We start from the raw sequence: 21,225 nt of genomic DNA on the forward strand, positions 1-21,225 counted from the left end.
AGAGGTTAACCCTGTAAGGCCCAAATTAAAAAGACATTAGCAACTTCAGAGGCCAGAGGGTGGGACATATAAACACATTTACTATCAAATAGCATTGTGAGGCTGAACAACAGGACCAATTGACTATACATGTGCTTAAATGGGAACTATCTTATAAATGGCCTTTTTCAGTGTTTACCATTGTTTCTTAGCTATGTGGATTTATATTAATAGGATCTATGTCTCTAATTATCATATTGGCGCATTCTTCCAATTCTCCTCTCACAATATTCACCCTCACTGAACTGAGTCATCTGAACATTTGCATATCTGTGATGTCAGAGATTTCTCAGCTGCATAATAATGTGGCAGTTGATGTGGCAGTTGGCACCAGGCCCAGGGGCGGAGCTATAGGCGCGGCAGGGGAGGCAGCTGCCTTAGGGCCCGCCCACCGTCTGGGGGGAGGGGGGGCCCGGGCCCCGGTCCCCCCTCCGGCCCCGGGCCCAGGCCCGGGACTGAATGGAGTTGCCGTTCGCGTGTGGGACTGGATCGAACACAACTGGTGGTAACGGCAACTGGGACTGGTGCGTTTGTTTTGATTCTAGGCTCCTCCCGTTTTGCCAGTACTGTGGTACGAGTACGACTGATAGCGTGTGGTTTAGGAACAGGGCGTTTTGCACAAATCCAGCGCTCCCTTTCCTTGGCTGTGACGTAGCCACGTAAATCTCACAAGCAGCGCGGAGGTGCCACGTTCACGTTACGTGGGAAGAATCGGAAGAAACAGCTTCCGACTGGGAAAAACCATTCACGTCAGCCTCCTAGTTGTAATTCCTACTAGGACATATGGGATTTTTTATAGACCCCGATATCTCCCACTTCGCGTCACGAATTGCGGAAGTATGGATGTGGGCGTTTTGATCGAGTCAATGCGTGAAGGCTTCCTAGTTGTAGCAACGAGATGTCCTCTGGTTCTTCCGCTTCTTCCCAGTAACGTGAACGCGGCATGGTGCGCATGCGCTGTGACACCAACGGCGGAGATGGACGTTCGGTCTGTAAATACCACTCGTCGAGTAACAATGTTTTAAACTGTTTATTGGCAACTGCGAGCTTCCAGACCCCATCGTGGAGCTGTGTTGGACCCATATTGTACGCTGGGTATCTTTGAAATTCAGATCTGATGTATTCTTGACACACCGCGAGCCCCTTGACGACGCTTGGTCGTTTCTCTACTGGGTGATCGGGGCGGGTGGGCAAGTGACTCCGGTCACAAAAGCCACAGGCTTGCAAACCGAAAGTCACGAAAGGGGCTAACCGAGGACCAGCACAAAGTGTGGATATATTATGATTTAACAAGTCTTATCTGTCCAGGACGATGACAACATTATTGCAGGTAAGCTAACTAGTACTACTATTACTAACGTTATCACGCTAGCTTGGATGCTAACTAACGTAATGTGAATGAATGAATGAATGAATGAAAACTTTATTTAACAGATTGCAGAATGGGTACAATACAGTACGGCTCGTTAAGGGGATGCAGACCAGAGAAAGACGTTTGTCTTGTTTACATCAGGGTCCCCCATTTTCAATTCATAGTGATCATAGAAAACATATACGTTACCACCTAGCCACAATCTATGGTATTTCTAGGTTACCACATGGGTGGCGCACGTGAACACTTTGTGAATTATGTGAGGGTGTATCATGATGATGGTAATTTGGCACTTAACGAACGTTACCTATCTCTTTGCCGTTTTGCATAGTGCACTGCATAGTACCAGAGATGACAAAAGTTATGTGGTAACATAGGTCGCATCACTGCCAGTAGTCGGCATATTACCCAATTCTGACTCTGGTATTAGTCAACTAACGTACTGTTAGCCGCAGCTACTGTAATAACGAAACTGAAATATCTAATGATGATAGTCAATCATAAAGACAGAAAACACTCTCATCACAGACAAGCTGGATCTGGCCAAATACCTAAACATGTCATGGTGAATGAATGAAAACTTTATTTAACAGATTGCAGAATGGGTACAATACAGTACAGCTCAATACATACAATTGTTAAGGGGATGCAGACCAGAGAAACACTTTCGTCTTGTTTACATCAGGGTCCCCCATTTTCAATTCATTATAACATAATGACATACAGATAGACAGTAGTGCTACATCTATACATGACATACCAGATTTGCAAATACAGTACTGTTTGTGATACGAAAAGAGTCCAGAAAAGAGAGTATATACATTTGACGTATTATTATTGTATTGTGATATGTTTTGTTTCATGTTGGAATTTTTTATTTTTTTTTTTAATAATACAATAAATATCGGGGGGGGGGGGGGGGGGGGGGGGGCCCGAGCTGTCAATCTTGCCTCAGGGCCCGTGGGGCATTCCAACCGCCACTGACCAGGCCACACAGTGGTTGGAGCCCAGCCTCAAAACGGCTTAAGATTTTGAGATAGAAAAATGCGTTTTTTTAGTACTTGATTAGAAATACAAACCGTACGTTAAATCTAGAGGAAGGAATGACGTGGTACTTACCTCACCATTTGAAAAAAAACCTAGGTGTTCCATAGACTCACAGGAATTGTGTAAAAGTGCCCAAATAGTGAAAGAAATAGTAAAATAGTTCCCCTTTAACATTTTTTAAATAAGCATTCTTTTTTTAAATGGCTAAAAGTGATTTTGTAATTTTGCAACCGTGGGTCTCACAGGGTACTTTTAACCCCGTGAGGCCCAAATAAAAAAGACATTAGCAACTTCAGAGGCCAGAGGGTGAGACCTATAAACACATGAAGGGTGCCGTGACTGAAAAAAAAGTTGAGAAACGCTGGTATATGGTGTGGCTCTTTGTGGTACCACAGTAATTTTTGTGGCTCTTAGTCTCTGACTGGTTGGCCACCCCTGATCTAGCATCTAAAGGAAACAGGAAAATAAGCTGCAGCAGCTCAAGCTTGGTCATCATATGTGGTTCAAAGGGTGTAACCCAGTAGAACACAACACTTCTATAAAGGTACTGTGTTTATAGAAGTTCTTTGACATAGTTACAAAGAACAACCACACAATGCTGAGAGACATTTCTCATTTGAGCTATTACATATCTTAGTATCAATAGCTTATGAATGCCTGGAAGTTCAGGCAGTGGGTACTGAGCTTATTTCTGAAGAAGAGAAGAGTTCAGAAGTCTGTTATACACTGGAACATGTTATTTCCGTTTCAAATCATGTGGCCTTTTTTTTTTTACAATGGTGTCAGTTTCCGACAGCAGAGGTGCGACAAATGTGGCTCCATCTCTGGTCATCACAAAGTGATCACAAAGGGGAATTCCACTCTGGGTCTCTCTCTGGGTAAGAAAGGTTGCTTTACTAGAGTAAAATGAGCCCACAGCCAGCTCTGTACATAATCATCAGATCAGAGATTTAGCCTTAAAGGAACAGGCCAACATTTTGGGAAATTAGCTTATGGTCTTCTCCAGAGAGGAACAAGATAGATACCAGTTTTCTCTCTGTGCGTTCAGTAGAAAGCTATCTGGCTGCACGCTAGCCTAGCTTAGCACAGTGAATGGAAGCGGACATGGCCGGTTAGCCTAGGCATTGTCCAACTATCACCTCTCCCGAAGGCTAACCGGCCATGTCCACTTCCATTCAAATTACCTGCCCATTGTAGTTCTTTGAAATTGAGTGAGGGTAGAGCTACAGCACTACCAAATGAGCACATTCCACTGCTGATTTTTCTGAGCAGTGATCACTTTGACCAGCCACATAGAGAGAGTGAATCAGTTATGATTCAATCTGGTAAATTAGTTAAATGTTGCTTTGCAGTGGAATTTGACTTTAAGTTCCAAATTAGAATAAGGTATGTGTGTAATAAGATGAAAAACGATGTATGTCTGTTTTAAGTTTTCAGGCATGTTTTCAAATCTCATTAGCTACAGACTGGAGTGTTAATTCATAGTTGAAGATATACTGCAGGTTGTCTGCCTCAAAGTGATGTAGAACGTCTACACTTCAAGTCTTATAAATTGACTATACAACTGCAAGTACCGGTAGGTTTGCTGTTCAAATGATTCTTCAAATTTTCAATGACTTTAAGTTTACAAATAAATCCTTATACATTTTATACTAAATGTATGAAAGTCATACATTTAGTGGCCTGTAATCATAAGGAATCATTTTAATGATTATTACCGGTATGCAATATATATATGTATGTATTATATATGTATGTATTACCGGTATGTATTATGAGGTATTGCAATGCACTATGAGCTTCACCTGTTATGACACATACTGGTCATTATGAAAAAGCTTCATAACATCTTGTGATATTATTGCAAATAATACAAATGATTGCTATAAGACATTATAAGCTTTATATTATAAGCATTATAAACAAACTACAGGATGTGAAGGGGGAAAAGAGATGTCTAGGAGAAAACTGACATACTGGAGCATAGCTTTGACACTATCTCTCATAATATGCTTTATTAGTTTAGTGACATATTGATGCATTTCTCAATGTCGACTTAAAACCTGTGCCTACAATGCATTGTAATCATGTATCTTTTTTTTATCTACTTTTTCTCCCCCTTTTTCTGTGATTTTTCTCCCATCCCAATTTCCTCTTGTGCCAATTCTCCCTCCCCTGTCCTGATCGTTGCTCGCATGTGCCCCCCACTGGCCGGTCGTAGGGCGGATAGAAGCCCATCACATGTCCCCTCCGATACATGTGGAGGCAGCCAGTCACTTCTTTTCACCTGCCAGCGCGGACTCTCATTGGCGAGGAGTAACGTGTAGGAGGCTCACACTGCCCCCGCCATTTTCCTGTCTTTGCTGTGCAGGCGCCCTGACCGACCTGTAGGAGTCGCTGTTTACAACGACCAGACTACCACCCTTCGACTCCCCTCCCGCTGACTCTGCCAATTGAGTCAGTATGACGGCCGGCCCAAGCCGGCGGCAACGCTGACAGCCGGATTCGAGACCGGTGTCTCTTGCGTTGGTGACGAGCGCAATGTCCGCTGTACCACCCAGCCGCCTGCATTGTAATCATATTTATAACACATTCATAATCATAATGCATTATCGTTTTGATTAAAATAAATCCTAATAATATCATTGCAAGCCACTGAAGTGAGCAAAGTCATAGATTTAGTGGCCTGTAATCATAAGGAATAATTGTAATGACAATTTGTTACTCACATTTTACCCATTCACTCACACACCGACGGCGGAGGCAACCATACAAGGTGCCAACCTGCTCATCGGGAGCAATTAGGGGTTAAGTATCTTGCTCAAGGACACATCGACACGCTGCCCGGGAGGAGCGGGAATCGAACCGGTATTATGAGGTATTGCAATGCACTATGAGCTTTACCTGTTATGACACATACTGGTCATTATGAAAAAGCTTCATAACATCTTGTGATATTATTGCAAATAATAAACATTATTGCTATAAGACATTATAAGATATACTTGTCTATGTATGACTATAACAAGACTTAATGAATTATGATTGTGCTATAATTATTAAGTATGATTATAAGGCTTCATAGAAATGCTATATTGTCCACTGTCCACTACTACACTACATAAAGCACAGTAAATTGGAAAACAAATATATCCATTAGTTAGGCCTACTCCTTGCATTCTTGAACTCTAGTCACAATTGTGCAACAGCTTCTGAACAACATTCAAAACAACCAACAGTGAAGTAACATAGTTTCTCTTCTCTTTTGGTCTTTCTAGAATTTGTGTCCTGATTACATGGAGGAATATAACGTCATATAGGACAGATGTCAGTGTTTGTTGATCACCAACAACTTTTAATCTGCAATCTGATATAACAAGGGTGGTTCTGGGATACTCTAAATGGAAAATCTCCTTGATAAAGTTGGTCAATTGTCCAACATTCCAACATTCAGTCGGAAGGGTTTGTTGTTCCCTTTTGTATTGACATGTTGTATTGTACGTGTGTATGTCTGTGCCATCTCTGGAGCGTAACAGTAAGAAGCATTTTGTATGAAAGTATTCTGTACTTCTGTATGACAACTATTAAAGAAACTTGAAACTTGATCTTGTGAGGAGGACAAACAAACCTGGTCACAAATAAAGTTGGTCACAAAAAACACAAGTTAATGTGGAACTATATATTAAATGTGTTTTTTGTGTGTCCATTTTTTAGATGTGGTCAGCCGTCTTGAAGCCTTTGGTGAACAACAGGCTTTTGAACCTTAAGAGAGAAGTCCACAATTGGGCAACCCTGTGTTATGCAGCCCAAGGAGATAATGTCCACATGAGGGGAGAAGTAGTGAGGCAGGGATTCTGGAGTCACTCCCCCACTGGCCTCGATCAGCAGAGTTGGGAAGTCTTTCTTCAAGACACTGGCTGCGGTGTGGAGCTCCTGAAGGTGGACACGGTGGATGGTTAGGAGAATAACGAGAGATGGAAGATGAGAAGAAAAGAGGAGATTGGATGAAAATTCATGCAATCAAACTTGTCTGGTCGGCTCTGGCTTGGTTTATGATATTTATCATATATTAATATTTATGATATTTATGTTTTACCTGAGGTGTAAAGTTATCCAGCATGACGATGTCTGCCCCTGCTCCGGCCGCCTCGCTGCCCTCGTCCCTGGAGCCACACTCCACCTCAATCTTACTGCTGAAGCCACACACTGAACGGGCAGCCTGCACCGCCTAGTGGGACATTGCAACATTCTGTTGGCATCTGCTTTGCGTATCTCTGCTGTTCAGGGGTGTAAAGTACTTGAGTAATTGTACTTCGTTACAATTTGTTTTTGGGGATTTGTACTTTACTCTAGTATTATTAGGTTTGTATACTTGTACTTTTACTCAATTACCTACCCCCCCCCCCCCCCCCCCCCTCCCAGTGAGCTGTAATGTTCCACAAGGAAGCATACTAGGACCGCTACTGTTCCTAATTTATGCAAATGACATGTCGTCAGCTTGTGACTGCAACTTGTTCCTGTTCGTGGACGACTCAGCCCTGCTGGTCTCTGACAAGAACAAGTTACAGGTTGAAAAAACCCTCAGCTCTGAACTAGGCAGAATCTGCACCTGGCTCGCTGATAACAAACTATCATTACACCTGGGTAAAACAGAGTCCATTCTCTTCGGTTCAAATAACAAACTCAGCAAGACCGACGGCTTCTCAGTTACAGTGGGTAACAATATTGTCACATGTCACAAGGAAAGATGAAATTACATACCTAGGTTCCATCCTAGAGGCAAATCTTTCCTGTGACCAAATGGCATCCAATGTAATCAAAAAAGTCAACCAACGAACTAGATTCTTGTACCGGATCTCCTCTCTGGTAAACAAGAATACCCTGAAGACTCTGGCAGAAGCACTCATTCAAGGGTACTACGACTAAGCTTGCACCTCATGGTACCAAAGCACCTCAAAGGCGCTAAAAACTCAATTACAAACATCACAAAACAAACTGGTCAGACTACTGCTTGACCTTACTCCTAGAACCCACCTCACTCCTGCCCACTTTGACAACCTAGGATGGCTAAAGTAGACGACAGAGTACAGCAACTTGCAATGGGCCTGGTCTACAAGATATACTACACGACTAAGGTACCCATGTACATATCAAAATACTTCCCAAAGGTCAGTGAATACCACGACCACAACACCAGAGGGAGCTCCACAAATCATGTTAAACCCAGATTCGGCTCAAACAAGGGACTAAACACGTTTCGCAATTATGCCACATCAATGTGGAACACCCCACAGCTGACTACCCACTTTCAAAACCACTCTCAAAGAGCACCTACGGGAGACTGCAATTCGAAACTGGCCCCTGTAAATGTCCTAACCCAACCCCCTCCAAATAATGTACATTAAATGTCCTAACCCAACCCCCTCCAATGTACAGTTACCCCCCCACCTACCCAACCTCCTCCAATGTACCGTTTCTTCCCCCTCAAATGTACATACTCTCTTTTTTAGACTCTTTTTGTATCACAAACAGTACTGTATTTGTAGATCTGGTATATCATAAATGTCTAGATGTAGCAGTACTGTCTATCTGTATGTCATGTATGTCATATATGTTATGATGAATTAAAAATGGGGGACCCTGATGTAAACAAGACGAAAGTCTTTCTCTGGTCTGAATCCCCTTAACAATTGTGTGTATTGAGCTGTACTGTATTGTACCCATTCTGCAATCTGTTAATACAATTTTCAATCAATCAAGAGAAAAAAAACATACTTTTTACTCCTTACATTTAAAATGCAGACCTACAAAGTACAAAGTACAAATCTCGCAGGTCCAACTATTTTAATTAGTATATTTGTTTCTCTGGCCGAACTAACGTTAACGTTATTAACTTATTAATCCTGCGGCTGCACTTTATTTAAAAACAGCCAATCAAACCCCCATCAATAGAAAATGTACCCGGCCATTCCCATGCTGATTGGTCTTTGTGCAAGACTAGAAAGCGGGGATCTTTGAAGTAAACCAAAAGTTTTACAGTTTTGAGTAAATACATGCTGAAGTTAACAGGGAACGTTCTGGTCTTGTGAGCAGTTGTGAGAAATTCTTTTTATGTGTATTTTTCTATGGCAGTGGTTCCTCAACCTGTCTTCGAGGCACCCCATGTATTTGTTTTGTTAAATTCCACCAACAGCACACTTGACCTGAACTTAATCAGGTCAAATAGTTGAAACCCATTTTAAATTCTTACTGAGAAATGTCCACTGTAAGCTTGTTAACATTTTGTAGCAATGCTAGTGGTGGAAGCAAATGGGGTCAGCTAGCCAGTGTCTGGTTTGGTAAACTGGCAAGCTGAACCAATTTAATTTGTTTCCATTAGCATTGCTACAAAATGCTAACAAGCTTTCAGTGGATATTTTCATTAACCACAAACCAGTGCCGATTTAAAAATGATTTTCAACTATTTGACAAGAACCTTAGGATGTGCAATGTCGAGCCCACGTATACAAATTTTTTAAATAACTAAACCCTTAATTTTTTCCAAGGCTGTAGTTTGGCCAACTTTACAACTGGATGATGTGATGTGAATGGCATCCATGTTAGTTTACCTTTTTTTTATTCGATGGTGCATTAAATAATTGTAATGCTCAAAATATTTCCTCTGTTCTTTAATCTCAGCATTGTCTATCGCAGAACACATTCCATTGTGGGCAGAGTGTATGCTTGGTTTCATTCCAGCCTTGCCTAAACACCAGCTGATGATTTCACTTTTGGCACAATTGGCTCACCTCTTCAACTAACTCACCTGGTGCAATGTGTAGTTAAACTGAAAACTTGGCCCACGATGGAATGAGTTTGAGACCCCTGGTCTATCCCTTGCAATAAAAAAAAGTTTTTACTTTAACTTTTTAGTACTTAAGTACATTTAAAAGTAGAAACTTTTTGACGTTTACTCAAGTGTGTTTTTAGCCAGATACTCTGACTTTTACTTGAGTCAGATTTTGAGACGGTACCCATACTTTCACTTAAGTATAATTTCTGGGTACTTTTTACACCCCTGCCGCTGTTAGAGCATATAGGTTTTGAGTAGGGATGCTCGATGTTGGCTTTTTTACCGATACCGATATACCGATATTGTCCAACTCTTAATTTCCGATACCGATATCAACCGATACCAATATATGCAGGGTTTCCCCCCCAAAAAACTGAATAATTTCAGGTAATTAACATTACATATCTCTTGTTGTGGAATTAACACAACATTATGCATACTTTTGACAATAAATAAAATCAGAATTTGTTCTTACTTGCTTGCCTGGGTAAATAAAGGTTATAGAAATGTAAAACCCGATACCGATATTTTCCGATATCACATTTTGATGCCGATATCGGCCGATAATATAATATCGGTAGGTCGATAATATCGGACATCCCTAGTTTTGAGCCATTTCAACTACGCCCATGACACAATTGCTTCCCAACTGTTGTGAATGGGGGATCAAGAAAACAGGGCAGGTCCATCTTTTACCTGTGTGATACTTCCTGATGCCCAGACATGGTTGTCCTTCAGCATCACCATGCCACTGAGGTCCTGCCTGTGCATCGACACGCCACCAACCAACATGGCATACTTCTCCACTAGACGGAAGCCTGGGGTGGTCTTGCGTGTACCGGCCACTTCTCCATGCCAGCCTGCCACCATCGCCACTCTCCGGAGCTGAGAGCAGCGGGTGGCTATCCCAGAGGCCCGGGCCAGGCAGTTAAGAGCCGGTCTCTCCCCAAGAAGGAGACATCTTGCCGGGCCTCTCACCACAGCAGTCAGTGTGACAGCATCTTGACCTGGTGGGGGTAAGATAAGGACATTACATGGAGAAGGCCAGTGGTGGAAAGTAACTAAGTATTTTTACTCAAGTACTGTACTTAAGTACATTTTCGAGTTACTTGTACTTTATGTGAGTATTTTAATTTTAGGGAACTTTATACTTTTACTCCACTACATTTCAAGGGAAATATTGTACTTTTTTACTCCACTACATATATTTGAACACATCAGTTACTAGTTACTTTGAAGAAAAGGTTTTTACATAGAAAACATGATATATACTAAATAAAGAATTTAATGAAGATTATATACTTTCACATTTGAAGCCTGTCAACTTCTAGAGGACGTAATCAGAGCAGCATAACTGGACCACACAACACTTTAACATAACCTTTAATTAATCAGAGCAGCATAACTGGACCACATACCACTTTAACATAACCTTTAATTAATCAGAGCAGCATAACTGGACCACATACCACTTTAACATAACCTATAGAGATCAATGGATACACAAACGTTATGTAGAACGTGTACTTTTACTTTAGATACTTAAGTACATTCAACAGCAAATACTTCTCTACTTTTACCTAAGTAGAATTTGAATGGAGGACTTCTACTTTTACCAGAGAACTCATTTATCTGATTATTTCTACTTGTACTTAAGTAAAGGAACTGTGTACTTCTTCCACCACTGGACAAGGCCAAACGACCTGGGCTGGGACTGATCTAGTGTCTTTGAAATGCTTATTTGAAATCAGTGTTATGTTATACGGTATGTATGTAACGGATGGTATCGTGAAGCGCAGTCAAGAAGGGCTGGGGTGAGTAGCGGTGCTATGGGTTAAACTCACTCTCACATCCTCAAAAGACGCATAAACCCATTACTTAGAAGTGGATTCACCTCTTGGTATAGCGGTCTGTGTTGCTGCCTGCGGTGTGGGAGACCGGGGTTCGACTCCCACTCGGGGCATCGAAGTGCCTTGGGTGGAGTGGAGTGAGTTTGAGAGGGTGAGTGTAACGGATGGTATCGTGAAGCACAGTCAAGAAGGGCTGGGGTGAGTAGCGGTGCTATGGGTTAAACTCACTCTCACATCCTCAAAGACAGATAGACACGTTGCGAAGTAGTGGATTCACCTCTTGGTATAGCGGTCTGTGTTGCTGCCTGCGGTGTGGGAGACCGGGGTTCGACTCCCACTCGGGGCATCGAAGTTTGAGGTGACGTTGTCACAACTGTTACATGTATACATTTATATACAGCATATAAATGAAAAACAAGAGACTTAGTTGATTATCTCAGATCAGCACATCCACAGTATGTGGGGTTCCGGGGTTCCAAGCGAAACCCTGGACAGGCTCCATAAATTTCAAAACTCACCTCAAGTTTCAAGTTCAAGTTCAAGTTTCTTTATTATTTGTCATACAGAAATACAGAATACTTTGCATGAAATGTTTCTTTCTGTTTCGCTCCTGAGAGTGTGCTAGATAATAATAAGATAGTATAAATAAGTATAATAAGTAAAAAATAGAAAGTCAAGAAGTCAAGTAAACACAAGTGTAAACAACAATTGTTCAGTATACCTCTATATACAGTATGTACATCTGGTACAAAAATGGTGAGGTATAGCTTAGCTTGTGGTGCCACCGTTGTGGTGGTGAGGTGCAATAAGGAATAAGGAATGAGAGATGTGCAATTCCCTTACCAATAATATAATAAGTGTAAAGTGTAAAAGTGTAGAGTGTGATAAAGTGGGTGCTACAGTGTGTTGTTTATTTAAAGTGAGTGTGTGTGTGCTGTGGGTGTGTTGCTGGCCTGTTATTGTTCATTGTTCAATCATTGTTCATTGAGCAATCATTGTTCATTGAGCATCCTGATGGCCTGGGGATAGAAGCTCCTTCTGAGTCTCTCTGTGCTTGCCATGAGACTCCGGTATCGCTTGCCTGACCGCAGCAGTTCAAAGAGGCAGTTGTTTGGGTGGCTGGAGTCTTTGCACCAAACCCCACCCCACCCTCATCCACCTTCACTGGCTCCCCATCAAATCCTGCATCACCTACAAAACCCTCCTCATCACTTACAAGTCCCTCCATGCTCTGGCACCTCAGTACCTCACTGACCTCCTCCACGGTCCCTGCGATCCTCGGACACTGGTCAGCTCTCCATTCCCCGAACCAGACTGCAGACCTTTGGGACAGAGCTTTCAGTGTGGCAGCTCCCACCCTCTGGAACTCCCTCCCTGCAGAACTCTGCAACACCCCAACTCTGGACTCCTTCAAACTCACCTCTTCAACATGGCCTTTGACCCCTAACTTCCTACATTTAATGTTGTGTGTCTGTCTACCATGTTTGTTCTTTTTATTAACGCCCTATGTAAAGCGACCTTGGGTTTTATGAAAGGCGCTATACAAAACTAAATTATTATTATTATTATTATTATTATTATTATTACAGTACTCTGAGAGGCTTGATATATATAGGGTCTGTTATTCAACTAAAACTGCTGTGGTGCATACAGTGTACAGTTACTGTTGATTTGTGCTTTAAAGGAACACGCCAACATTTTGGGAAATTATCTTATCGTCTTCTCCAGAGAGAGACAAGAAAATAGATACCAGTTTCCTCTCTGTGTGTTCAGTAGAAAAGCTACCGGCCATGTCTGCTTCCATTCATTGTGCTAAGTTAGGCTAACGTGCAGCCAGATAGCTTTCTACTGAACGCACAGAGAGGAAACTGCAGCGGGCTGTCTTAAATACATCGAAGCTTCGAAGCTTCGTTCGATGGGCATGGGATTCGAATATGAAAATAAAAATTGATAAAAAAAAAAAAAAAAAAGCAATTTGCAAAATCAACTCTGCCTCTCTTTGTTAACTACAACAAGCAAACAAACAAATAACTGTTTGTTATTTAAGATGAGGTCGGACTCGGCACTGACAGATTTGTGTTCATTGTGCTGCTTTTATAAAGTGTGAGGTTTTGCCCGCTGCTCACTACCTTTCTCTGTTTCTTTAAGCCTATACTGTTTATTTCCCCTCTCACTCACTCTCTCTAGCCCCCACCCTCTCGTTCCTTACCCTTAGTGGCCACACCTGTTCGATATTCTATTATCTCTCGCACCTGTGGTGGCAGGCTAATTAGTCCCCCTGTGGGCTTTAAATACCAGGGCGCTTCCCCTCGTTTTGGCGTGGGGTCGTGTTGTATACTTGCCGAGTCATATTCTCTAAACATCTAGACTCTTTCGGGAGATCCTCTGTCTGCCTATGCTGTTCCATTCTCCGGCGTCGAGATGTTTGCTCCAGCCTTCGCCAGCTGTCGCCGTTGCCTGTGGGGGAGACTGGTCTGCGCTCCCTGTACTTCCACGGGAGGCACCCCAGCGTTCCACTGCAGACCCCCGCGCAGCTGTTCGTCCTGACGCACATCCAGACCAGCGCAGACGCTCTCCAGTCCTCAGCGCGCAACGCGCATCTTCCAAGGACGCTCGAGCTTGGCACGCTCTCCAGACCAGCGCGCAACGCGCATCTTCCAAGAACCCTCGAGCTTGGCACGCTCTCCAGACCAGCGCGCAACGCGCATCTTCCAAGGACGCTCGAGCTTGGCACGCTCTCCAGACCAGCGCGCAACGCGCATCTTCCAAGAACCCTCGAGCTTGGCACGCTCTCCAGACCAGCGCGCAACGCGCATCTTCTAGACCTTCGTGCTTGGCACACTCCTCCTCGCAGACGCACCCCGACGCGTCTCTCGGTTCCGGTGCGCACTCAAGCAGTGGCGCACCACTCTGTTCCTCGGCTCCGACAGTCGGCTACCCGGTGACGACACCTTCGCCACCGCCGCCTGTTCCAGCACCACTCTGTTCCTCGGCTCCGACAGTCGGCTACCCGGTGACGACACCTTCGCCACCGCCGCCTGTTCCAGCACCACTCTGTCCTCGGCTCCGACAGTCGGCTACCCGGTGACGACACCTTCGCCACCGCCGCCTGTTCCAGCACCACTCTGTCCTCGGCTCGGACTGCCGGCTCCCCGGTGGCGATACCCTCGCCACCGCCGCCTGTTCCAGCACCACTCTGTCCTCGGCTCGGACAGCCGGCGCCCCGGTGGCGACGCTCTCGCCCCGCTGCCTGTTCCTGCACCACTCTGTCTTCGGCTCGGACAGCCAGCCACCCGGTGGCGATGCCCTCGCCCCGTTGCTGTCCATGTACCTTTACGCATACGCCTGGGTGAGTTTTGATTGTGATGTCACTCACTCAGCGTAGTGCCCTTGCCCCCGTTCCCGTTTCTGTCCCTGTACCTTTACGCATACGCCTGGGTGAGTTTTGATTGTGATGTCACTCACTCAGCGTAGTGCCCTTGCCCCCGTTCCCGCTGCTGTTCCTGTACCATTTCGCATACGCCTGGGTGAGTTTAGATTGTGATGTCACTCTCCCAGCGTATTGCCTCTGTTTTTGGTTCTCTCTTAGAATAGTATTTTTGGACTTTACATCTCCCCCTGTGTGTTTGTCACACGAAGATATTATTACTTTGTTCACTTTGTTATTTGGACTGTTCTGCACCTGCTCTGTTTTTTCCCTTTTGTGCATTAACTATCTCCTCTGTCCTGCAGAGCGGCCCAGATGATTTCCACCAGTCCTCCCAGTTCCTCCCTGTTTCCCAGCCCGCCTCCGCGGGCCTCTGTCCCCTCTGTTCCCTAGTTCTCCCCTTTCTAGTTCCACCTAGTTCCTGTTCCCTAGTTCTCCCCTTTCTAGTTCCACCTAGTTCCTGGTCCCAAGTTCTCCCCTTCTAGTTCCACCTAGTTCCTGTTCCCTAGTTCTCCCCTTTCTAGTTCCACCTAGTTCCTGGTCCCAAGTTCTCCCCTTCTAGTTCCACCTAGTTCCTTGTCCCTAGTTCCCCTAGTCCCCGTTTCTCCTGTTCCCTAGCTCTCCTAGTCCCTAGTCCTCTCTCCCTAGTTCTCCTTGTCCCTGGTTACCTAGTCTCTAGTTCCTCTGTTCCTTTAACCTTCCCCTAGCGTTTCCTTTAATGTTTTCCCCTAGGCGTTCCCTTACACCTTCCCTTAGTTTCCCTTTTCCTGCCCGCCTCTTAAAGGCACCCTTCCTTCCCCTCATACTATATTCCTGTATTTGTGATTCTCCCTTAAAGGGACAGTGCCCTTTTCCCTGTATTTCCCTGTTGTTCAATAAATATCTGTTTCTTGGCAAACCATCATACCTGTCTTGTGTTGTGCGATTGGGGTCGGTTACAAACCATAACATAAAGCCTCAAATGACGGCTTACAAAGTGTTTTGTTTGTCTAAGATTTAAAAAGGTTTAAACTTTACAGCACTGACAAAGTTGAACAAAGTGCTGTACAAGTCCCACAACATAAAAAAAAATTAAAATTACAAAAAAAAATTAATATATTTTTTTATTTCGAAGCTTCGAATTAAAATCGTATCTCGGCCCCGAAGCTTCGAATTCCAAAAGATTTCATACCTATTTGGTGTCCCTCTTGGTAAAGCCATTCCACAGTGCAGCCAACCTCTGTAAATACTGCCGTGAAGAAGGGACATCCCGCCAGCACACTGCATGGTGATTTACAGAGCAACCGGGCCTCTACCTCGTGCGACCCCACGCAAACACCTGCAGGGTCAAAATTGGGCGTATCCTCTGCCAGCCACTCCCGGGCCAGACGAGTCAGTGCGTGAGGTGGGATCGAGTGTGATGTCACATGCTTGGGTGGAGTCATTTTGAAACGTCTTCAGAAGTGTTTTTCTGTAGAACATGTAAGTAGGTCATGACAATTTGTTCATTTGAGAGTATACTGGAGTACTCATAATCATTTCAAAGACACGTCATCCATAAACAGTTTGTTATTTACTGCAAAATGTGTTATTATCTGATGACTAAAACATTAACACATCACTTTGTATTTGTATATTATTATTCCAGTCAGAACTGAGACTACAATTGCATTAGATCAATTGTAAGATTACAAACAAAGCAGCAACTGAGTGAACAAGTCTGATTGCATCCTCTAGTGGCAGCTACATACTGACTGTAGCTATGAGGAGTAATAACAAATTATATACATGCCCTTAAATATACATATTAAGATAAAGAGCTAATAATATTGCTGTTACAACCAAATGTATTTGTCAGCACCCCCAACTCCTATCCAATTGGCCAATTACATTTTTATGATAAATGTCATGTCCAAATAACATCTTAAAAAGATACTGGGTTGACAAATAATAATAAATAATTTTGCCAAGGGTTTGACTCTGGTTTAAAAAGAAGCTTGCTACAGATAGGATCACAGGGTGAGAACAGGATCCCAACGTATAAGTTATCATTTGAATAAGGTAGGCTATATACAATGCATTTATAATTACATATGGAAAAGCAGTGATCCCAAAATAAAATCAAACAAATAACTTGTGGATAGTTTCACTTACTCTTTAGATATGGGTTCAGGCCACCGTCAGCCAGAAAAGTTCTCCTCTGCACAATAATAGTGAGAATAGGTCACCAGCAGTTGAAGCTGGAGTGGAATTTGACCTTTTGCTCATGTTGGAATGTTTACAATCTGACTAAGTATTCCTGAAAAATCAGTAGGACAAACACTGATTATTTCAGCTAGGCGGTATTACAGTGTTTAAACTATATGTAACCTATTGGTAAATAAATTAAATAAAGGTTCCAGTCATTCCTACTAAGAAAATCTTAACCAGTCATATTATACCCAGCCAGACGATCCACTGGTTATTTTTCTCCATTGAAGCCAGACTGTGGTGAGTTGTTGCACAACCACGTCTTTTTTTTTTTAAACAATATGTTTATTGTTTTTTTTTTTTTTTTTTTTTTACAGCATCAGTTCAACAGTTCAACAACAAAAGGAAATGCTGCCAACTGCCCCCCCTCCCGAGTTACAGAAAAATAGATACAAAATAAAAATCAATATAAACAAAAAAAAGGCCAGACCCCCCCTCCCCTCCCCCAGACTAGGACCTCAACAAATTCAGTTTTTTCTTTTTTTTTTTACACATTTTGAGAATTTAGTAAACCCAGTTACACCCGTCTAACAGGTGCCCATACTTCTACACCAAACAAATAAATATCTACCGTTACATCTTTTCTCTTCAAAGAGCAACTAATAACATTTACAGTATCATTCATTGCAATATATACCCATCAGAAAGACAAAAGGGAGCTTCAATAATAGCCTACATCGTCAAACAACCACGTCTTCTGACAGCAGAACGAGTCAACGATTTTGTATGGAAATTTTAATATCCTCAAAGTGCAACTGGGCAAATAATGGTATTATTTATACATTTTGGGAGAGATGTAGGTAGACATATTTATCAAAAAATTTCTCCAAAAGCTCAATGGGCTGTCAGTGGTTCAATATAAAGCATTGGATGGGAATGTTATATGCGCGTGGCGGTATATAATCGTTAAGCGTATGTTATATCATCCTTGTATCATATATCATCATAATGTTATATCATCCTTGTATCATATATCATCATAATGTTATATCATCCTTGTATCATCATAATGTTATATCATCCTTGTATCATATATCATCATAATGTTATATCATCCTTGTATCATATATCATCATAAGGTTATATCATCCTTGTATCATCATAATGTTATATCATCCTTGTATCATATATCATAATGTTATATCATCGTTGTATCATATATCATCATAATGTTATATCATCCTTGTATCATATATCATCATAATGTTATATCATCCTTGTATCATATATCATCATAATGTTATATCATCCTTGTATCATATATCATCATAATGTTATATCATCCTTGTATCATATATCATCATAATGTTATATCATCCTTGTATCATCATAATGTTATATCATCCTTGTATCATATCATCATAATGTTATATCATCCTTGTATCATATATCATCATAATGTTATATCATCCTTGTATCATCATAATGTTATAATCATCCTTGTATCATATATCATCATAATGTTATATCATCCTTGTATCATATATCATCAATCATAATGTTATATCATCCTTGTATCATATATCATCATAATGTTATATCATCCTTCTATCATACCTAACTGACACAACAGTATCATAGATATCTATATAACAGTATGACGTAAGACACGTCTGCGCAGCCTTGCGCGCTTTCTACCTGCGCAGCCCTGCGCGCTCTCTACGACCTCGAACACACCCCGAGAGGCTTCACACCCAGTGCAAGAACAAGGAAGTGGAAGTGTACACATGGAGGGTGTGTCTTTTCCTTCCAATATATCTTTTATTTGATAAAAAAAAGCCCTCCTTAGATTAATTATGGGGGACGCTGCAAAGGCTAAACGGCGGGAACAGTTGAAGCGCTGGGCCGGTTCTGGCACCGACAAAGAGCCGGCCGTGCCCAGGCGGAGGTGGCGGGGCGACACCGAGGAGGACGGCGGTGAGTCGGAGGCCGTAAACAACGAGCAGCTAAAGGAGGACCACTCGAACCACGGAGATGGACACGAACCGACCACGACCGCCGAGGAAGAGGAAGCCCCTGGATCATCAACCTGTCACCTAACGTTACTGAAACGAAGGTAGGGAAGCTTCTCGTGTCGAATACGTCAAAACATGAACGTTTCTTTAGCTAACATTCAGCTAACATTCAGCTAGCTTTAGCACAAGCTATGATGAAATGTTGTGCTGCGTAGGCTTTCAGCTGCAGCTTGCCCACAACGACGTCACCTACGGTACTTGTTTTTACATTAAAAGCAATGGTGCTACGCTACATGGTTATATCAGACGTTGGTAAACTATATGAGTACAGTACTGTATTAGCAAATCTGGTATGTCTTAAATGTATAGATGGTACTGTCTATAATGTCTGTATGTCATGTATGTCATATGTTATGATGAATTGAAAATGGGGGACCCTGATGTAAACAAGACTAAAGTCTTTCTCTGGTCTGCACCCCCTTAACAATTGTATGTATTGAGCTGTACTGTATTGTACCCATTCTGCAATCTGTTAATACAGTTTTCAATCAATCAAGTAACCATTGAACCCATCTTATCTTTCCATATTGTATCTTTTAGGAGAAGAGTGAGGTTTGACAGGGCTGCAGAGTTCCTGGCTTCCTGTGCCAGTGGAGATACGGAGGAAGCCCGGGAGATGCTCAGAGAAGCACGGGAGACCAACCGACAGAACGGAGAGGATCCCATATACATTATCAACTGCGCCAACGCCGATGGAATCACTGCTCTTCATCAGGTAAAGCTATAGCTCTGACGGCTCAACAATGTCATTGTATTAACACTATCGCTTTGCTATAGAGCCAATACTGTTGTTCTTTTCTCCCTTTCTCTCCCCATACGCAGGCATGTATTGATGGCAGCATGGAGATGGTGTCTTTTCTTTTGGCACAAGGTGCCGATGTGAACCAGGTTGACAGTGAAGGATGGACACCACTGCACGTAGCTGCCTCCTGTGGCAACCTGGACATCACAGAGTATGTAGTATATCTCTTTAACGCAGTAAGAACTGTGTTTGTTGCCACTAGGGATGTGAATATGCAGCGTGCGTGTCAGACTATTTCTGTAATCAACAATACTAACATTGTTGTCCCCTTTGGCAAAACAGCAAGTCAGCTAAACCAGCAATATACCAGCACATGTGCAGCTGAAAAGACCAGGAAATCTGTCTCTGTTCTGTCCGTCTTGTCTATATATCTGTCCATGTTTATTTAATTAAACTTAATCATAGATAATGTAATTAGCAAATAACATTATGAGTTCAGGCTGATTTATGCTAGGGCGCTTGAAATTATTGACAGCTGTTGCTCGACAGAAATTAAAGTGTTGCTCGCCGTTTATCATTTCTACTTGGGTGAAGATTTCTATCATCTCTATGGTAACGGAACACTCCAAGCTCCCGACTGTCTGCTCTGCCAATCCTTCCTTCGTGCCCTCCGTGTATAAGCACGTTGGCTACAGTCCAGCTAAAACAACCAAATGAGACCACAAGTATATCCACGGCAAGGTTAGCATTTCATCCAATCGTACCGTGGGACAATCTATAATGGTGTCTGTAACATCACAACATTCTGGAGGTGTGCACGACATTAAAGAAAAGTCATTTCTGTCAAACGAGTTATCAGAAGTGTTGAGTGCCTGGTTTAGTGTTAACCAGCCTTTAGCTGTATATTGTGTCATTGGTGTGGAATAATTTGACCAGATTATTCATTGAGGCGGACAGCAGAGTTTTTGGTTGAAGATGCATTTAATGAAAGCACATGTTGCGCAGTATCTTCACTGCAGCAGAGTACAACAACAAAGATGTCTTGAGAGATATAGATAGATATCATTGGGAAGGACGTAGAGATGTGAGTGAAAGATATGTGTACAAGTCGAGAGAGAGATCTGGAACAGTGCTGAAGGGAATGTTCTCTTGGCCTTCGTTTACACTGCAATTATTTGAAAATCTCAGATTCCATGTGACTTGTGCTGTTCACACTGTCGTGAAATAATCTGATCGTCACATATGCGTAAAAGAAAACAGATTTGGGCCACCTTCACTTGCAGCGTAAACTTAGCCTAAATCTGCCCGTCTGTCGTGTGCTAGTTTCCTCCTGCAGCAGAGGGCATCTTTAGCCGCTGTGAACTGTGACGGTGACGTTCCTCTCGACATCGCTGAAGACGAGGCCACCGAATCCCTTCTTCAAGAATACTCCCTGAGGCAGGGTGAGTACTGGATCTCCCACACGACGAGGTGCCGGTGACCTGGAGGTGTCACAGACCGCCCAGACATCGAGGACCAGAGAATGCTTAAAAAAATTTCAGCTTAGCCCTTTTAGGTAGGGATGGGCGTGAGTAATCGATTACTTGAGTACTCGCAGTTTCAACTGAAATCTAGTGGTTTTTGAGGGTGCTTGATTTTTACCACCAAATTTCTCTTGCCACTGAAACACTGC

General features: G+C 42.8%; 2 protein-coding genes across 2 annotated transcripts in view; one reads left to right on the forward strand and one right to left on the reverse strand.

The window, feature by feature from the left end:
- Window positions 1-6,178: 6,178 nt before the first annotated feature.
- LOC311231727 (nicotinate-nucleotide pyrophosphorylase [carboxylating]-like) lies at window positions 6,179-15,991 on the reverse strand (the record flags this gene model as incomplete). Its single annotated transcript, XM_084318352.1, has 4 exons — window positions 6,179-6,391; window positions 6,555-6,686; window positions 9,987-10,297; window positions 15,739-15,991. 4 exons carry the CDS (start codon window positions 15,989-15,991, stop codon window positions 6,179-6,181), a joined length of 909 nt encoding a protein of 302 aa, XP_084174478.1.
- A 2,513-nt stretch (window positions 15,992-18,504) lies between these two features.
- Window positions 18,505-21,225, forward strand: part of ppp1r12c (protein phosphatase 1, regulatory subunit 12C) — a 47,169-nt gene continuing 44,448 nt past the window's right edge. The window contains exons 1-4 of the mRNA XM_084318554.1: window positions 18,505-18,852; window positions 19,352-19,526; window positions 19,634-19,764; window positions 20,877-20,995. Of these exons, the coding sequence (XP_084174680.1) occupies window positions 18,593-18,852; window positions 19,352-19,526; window positions 19,634-19,764; window positions 20,877-20,995 (685 nt within the window). The 5' untranslated portion in view covers window positions 18,505-18,592. The remainder of the gene's footprint in view (window positions 18,853-19,351; window positions 19,527-19,633; window positions 19,765-20,876; window positions 20,996-21,225) is intronic.

Source organism: Notolepis coatsorum (assembly GCF_963971535.1).
Source record: "Notolepis coatsorum genome assembly, chromosome: 7".
NCBI classification, from domain to species: domain Eukaryota; kingdom Metazoa; phylum Chordata; class Actinopteri; order Aulopiformes; family Paralepididae; genus Notolepis; species Notolepis coatsorum.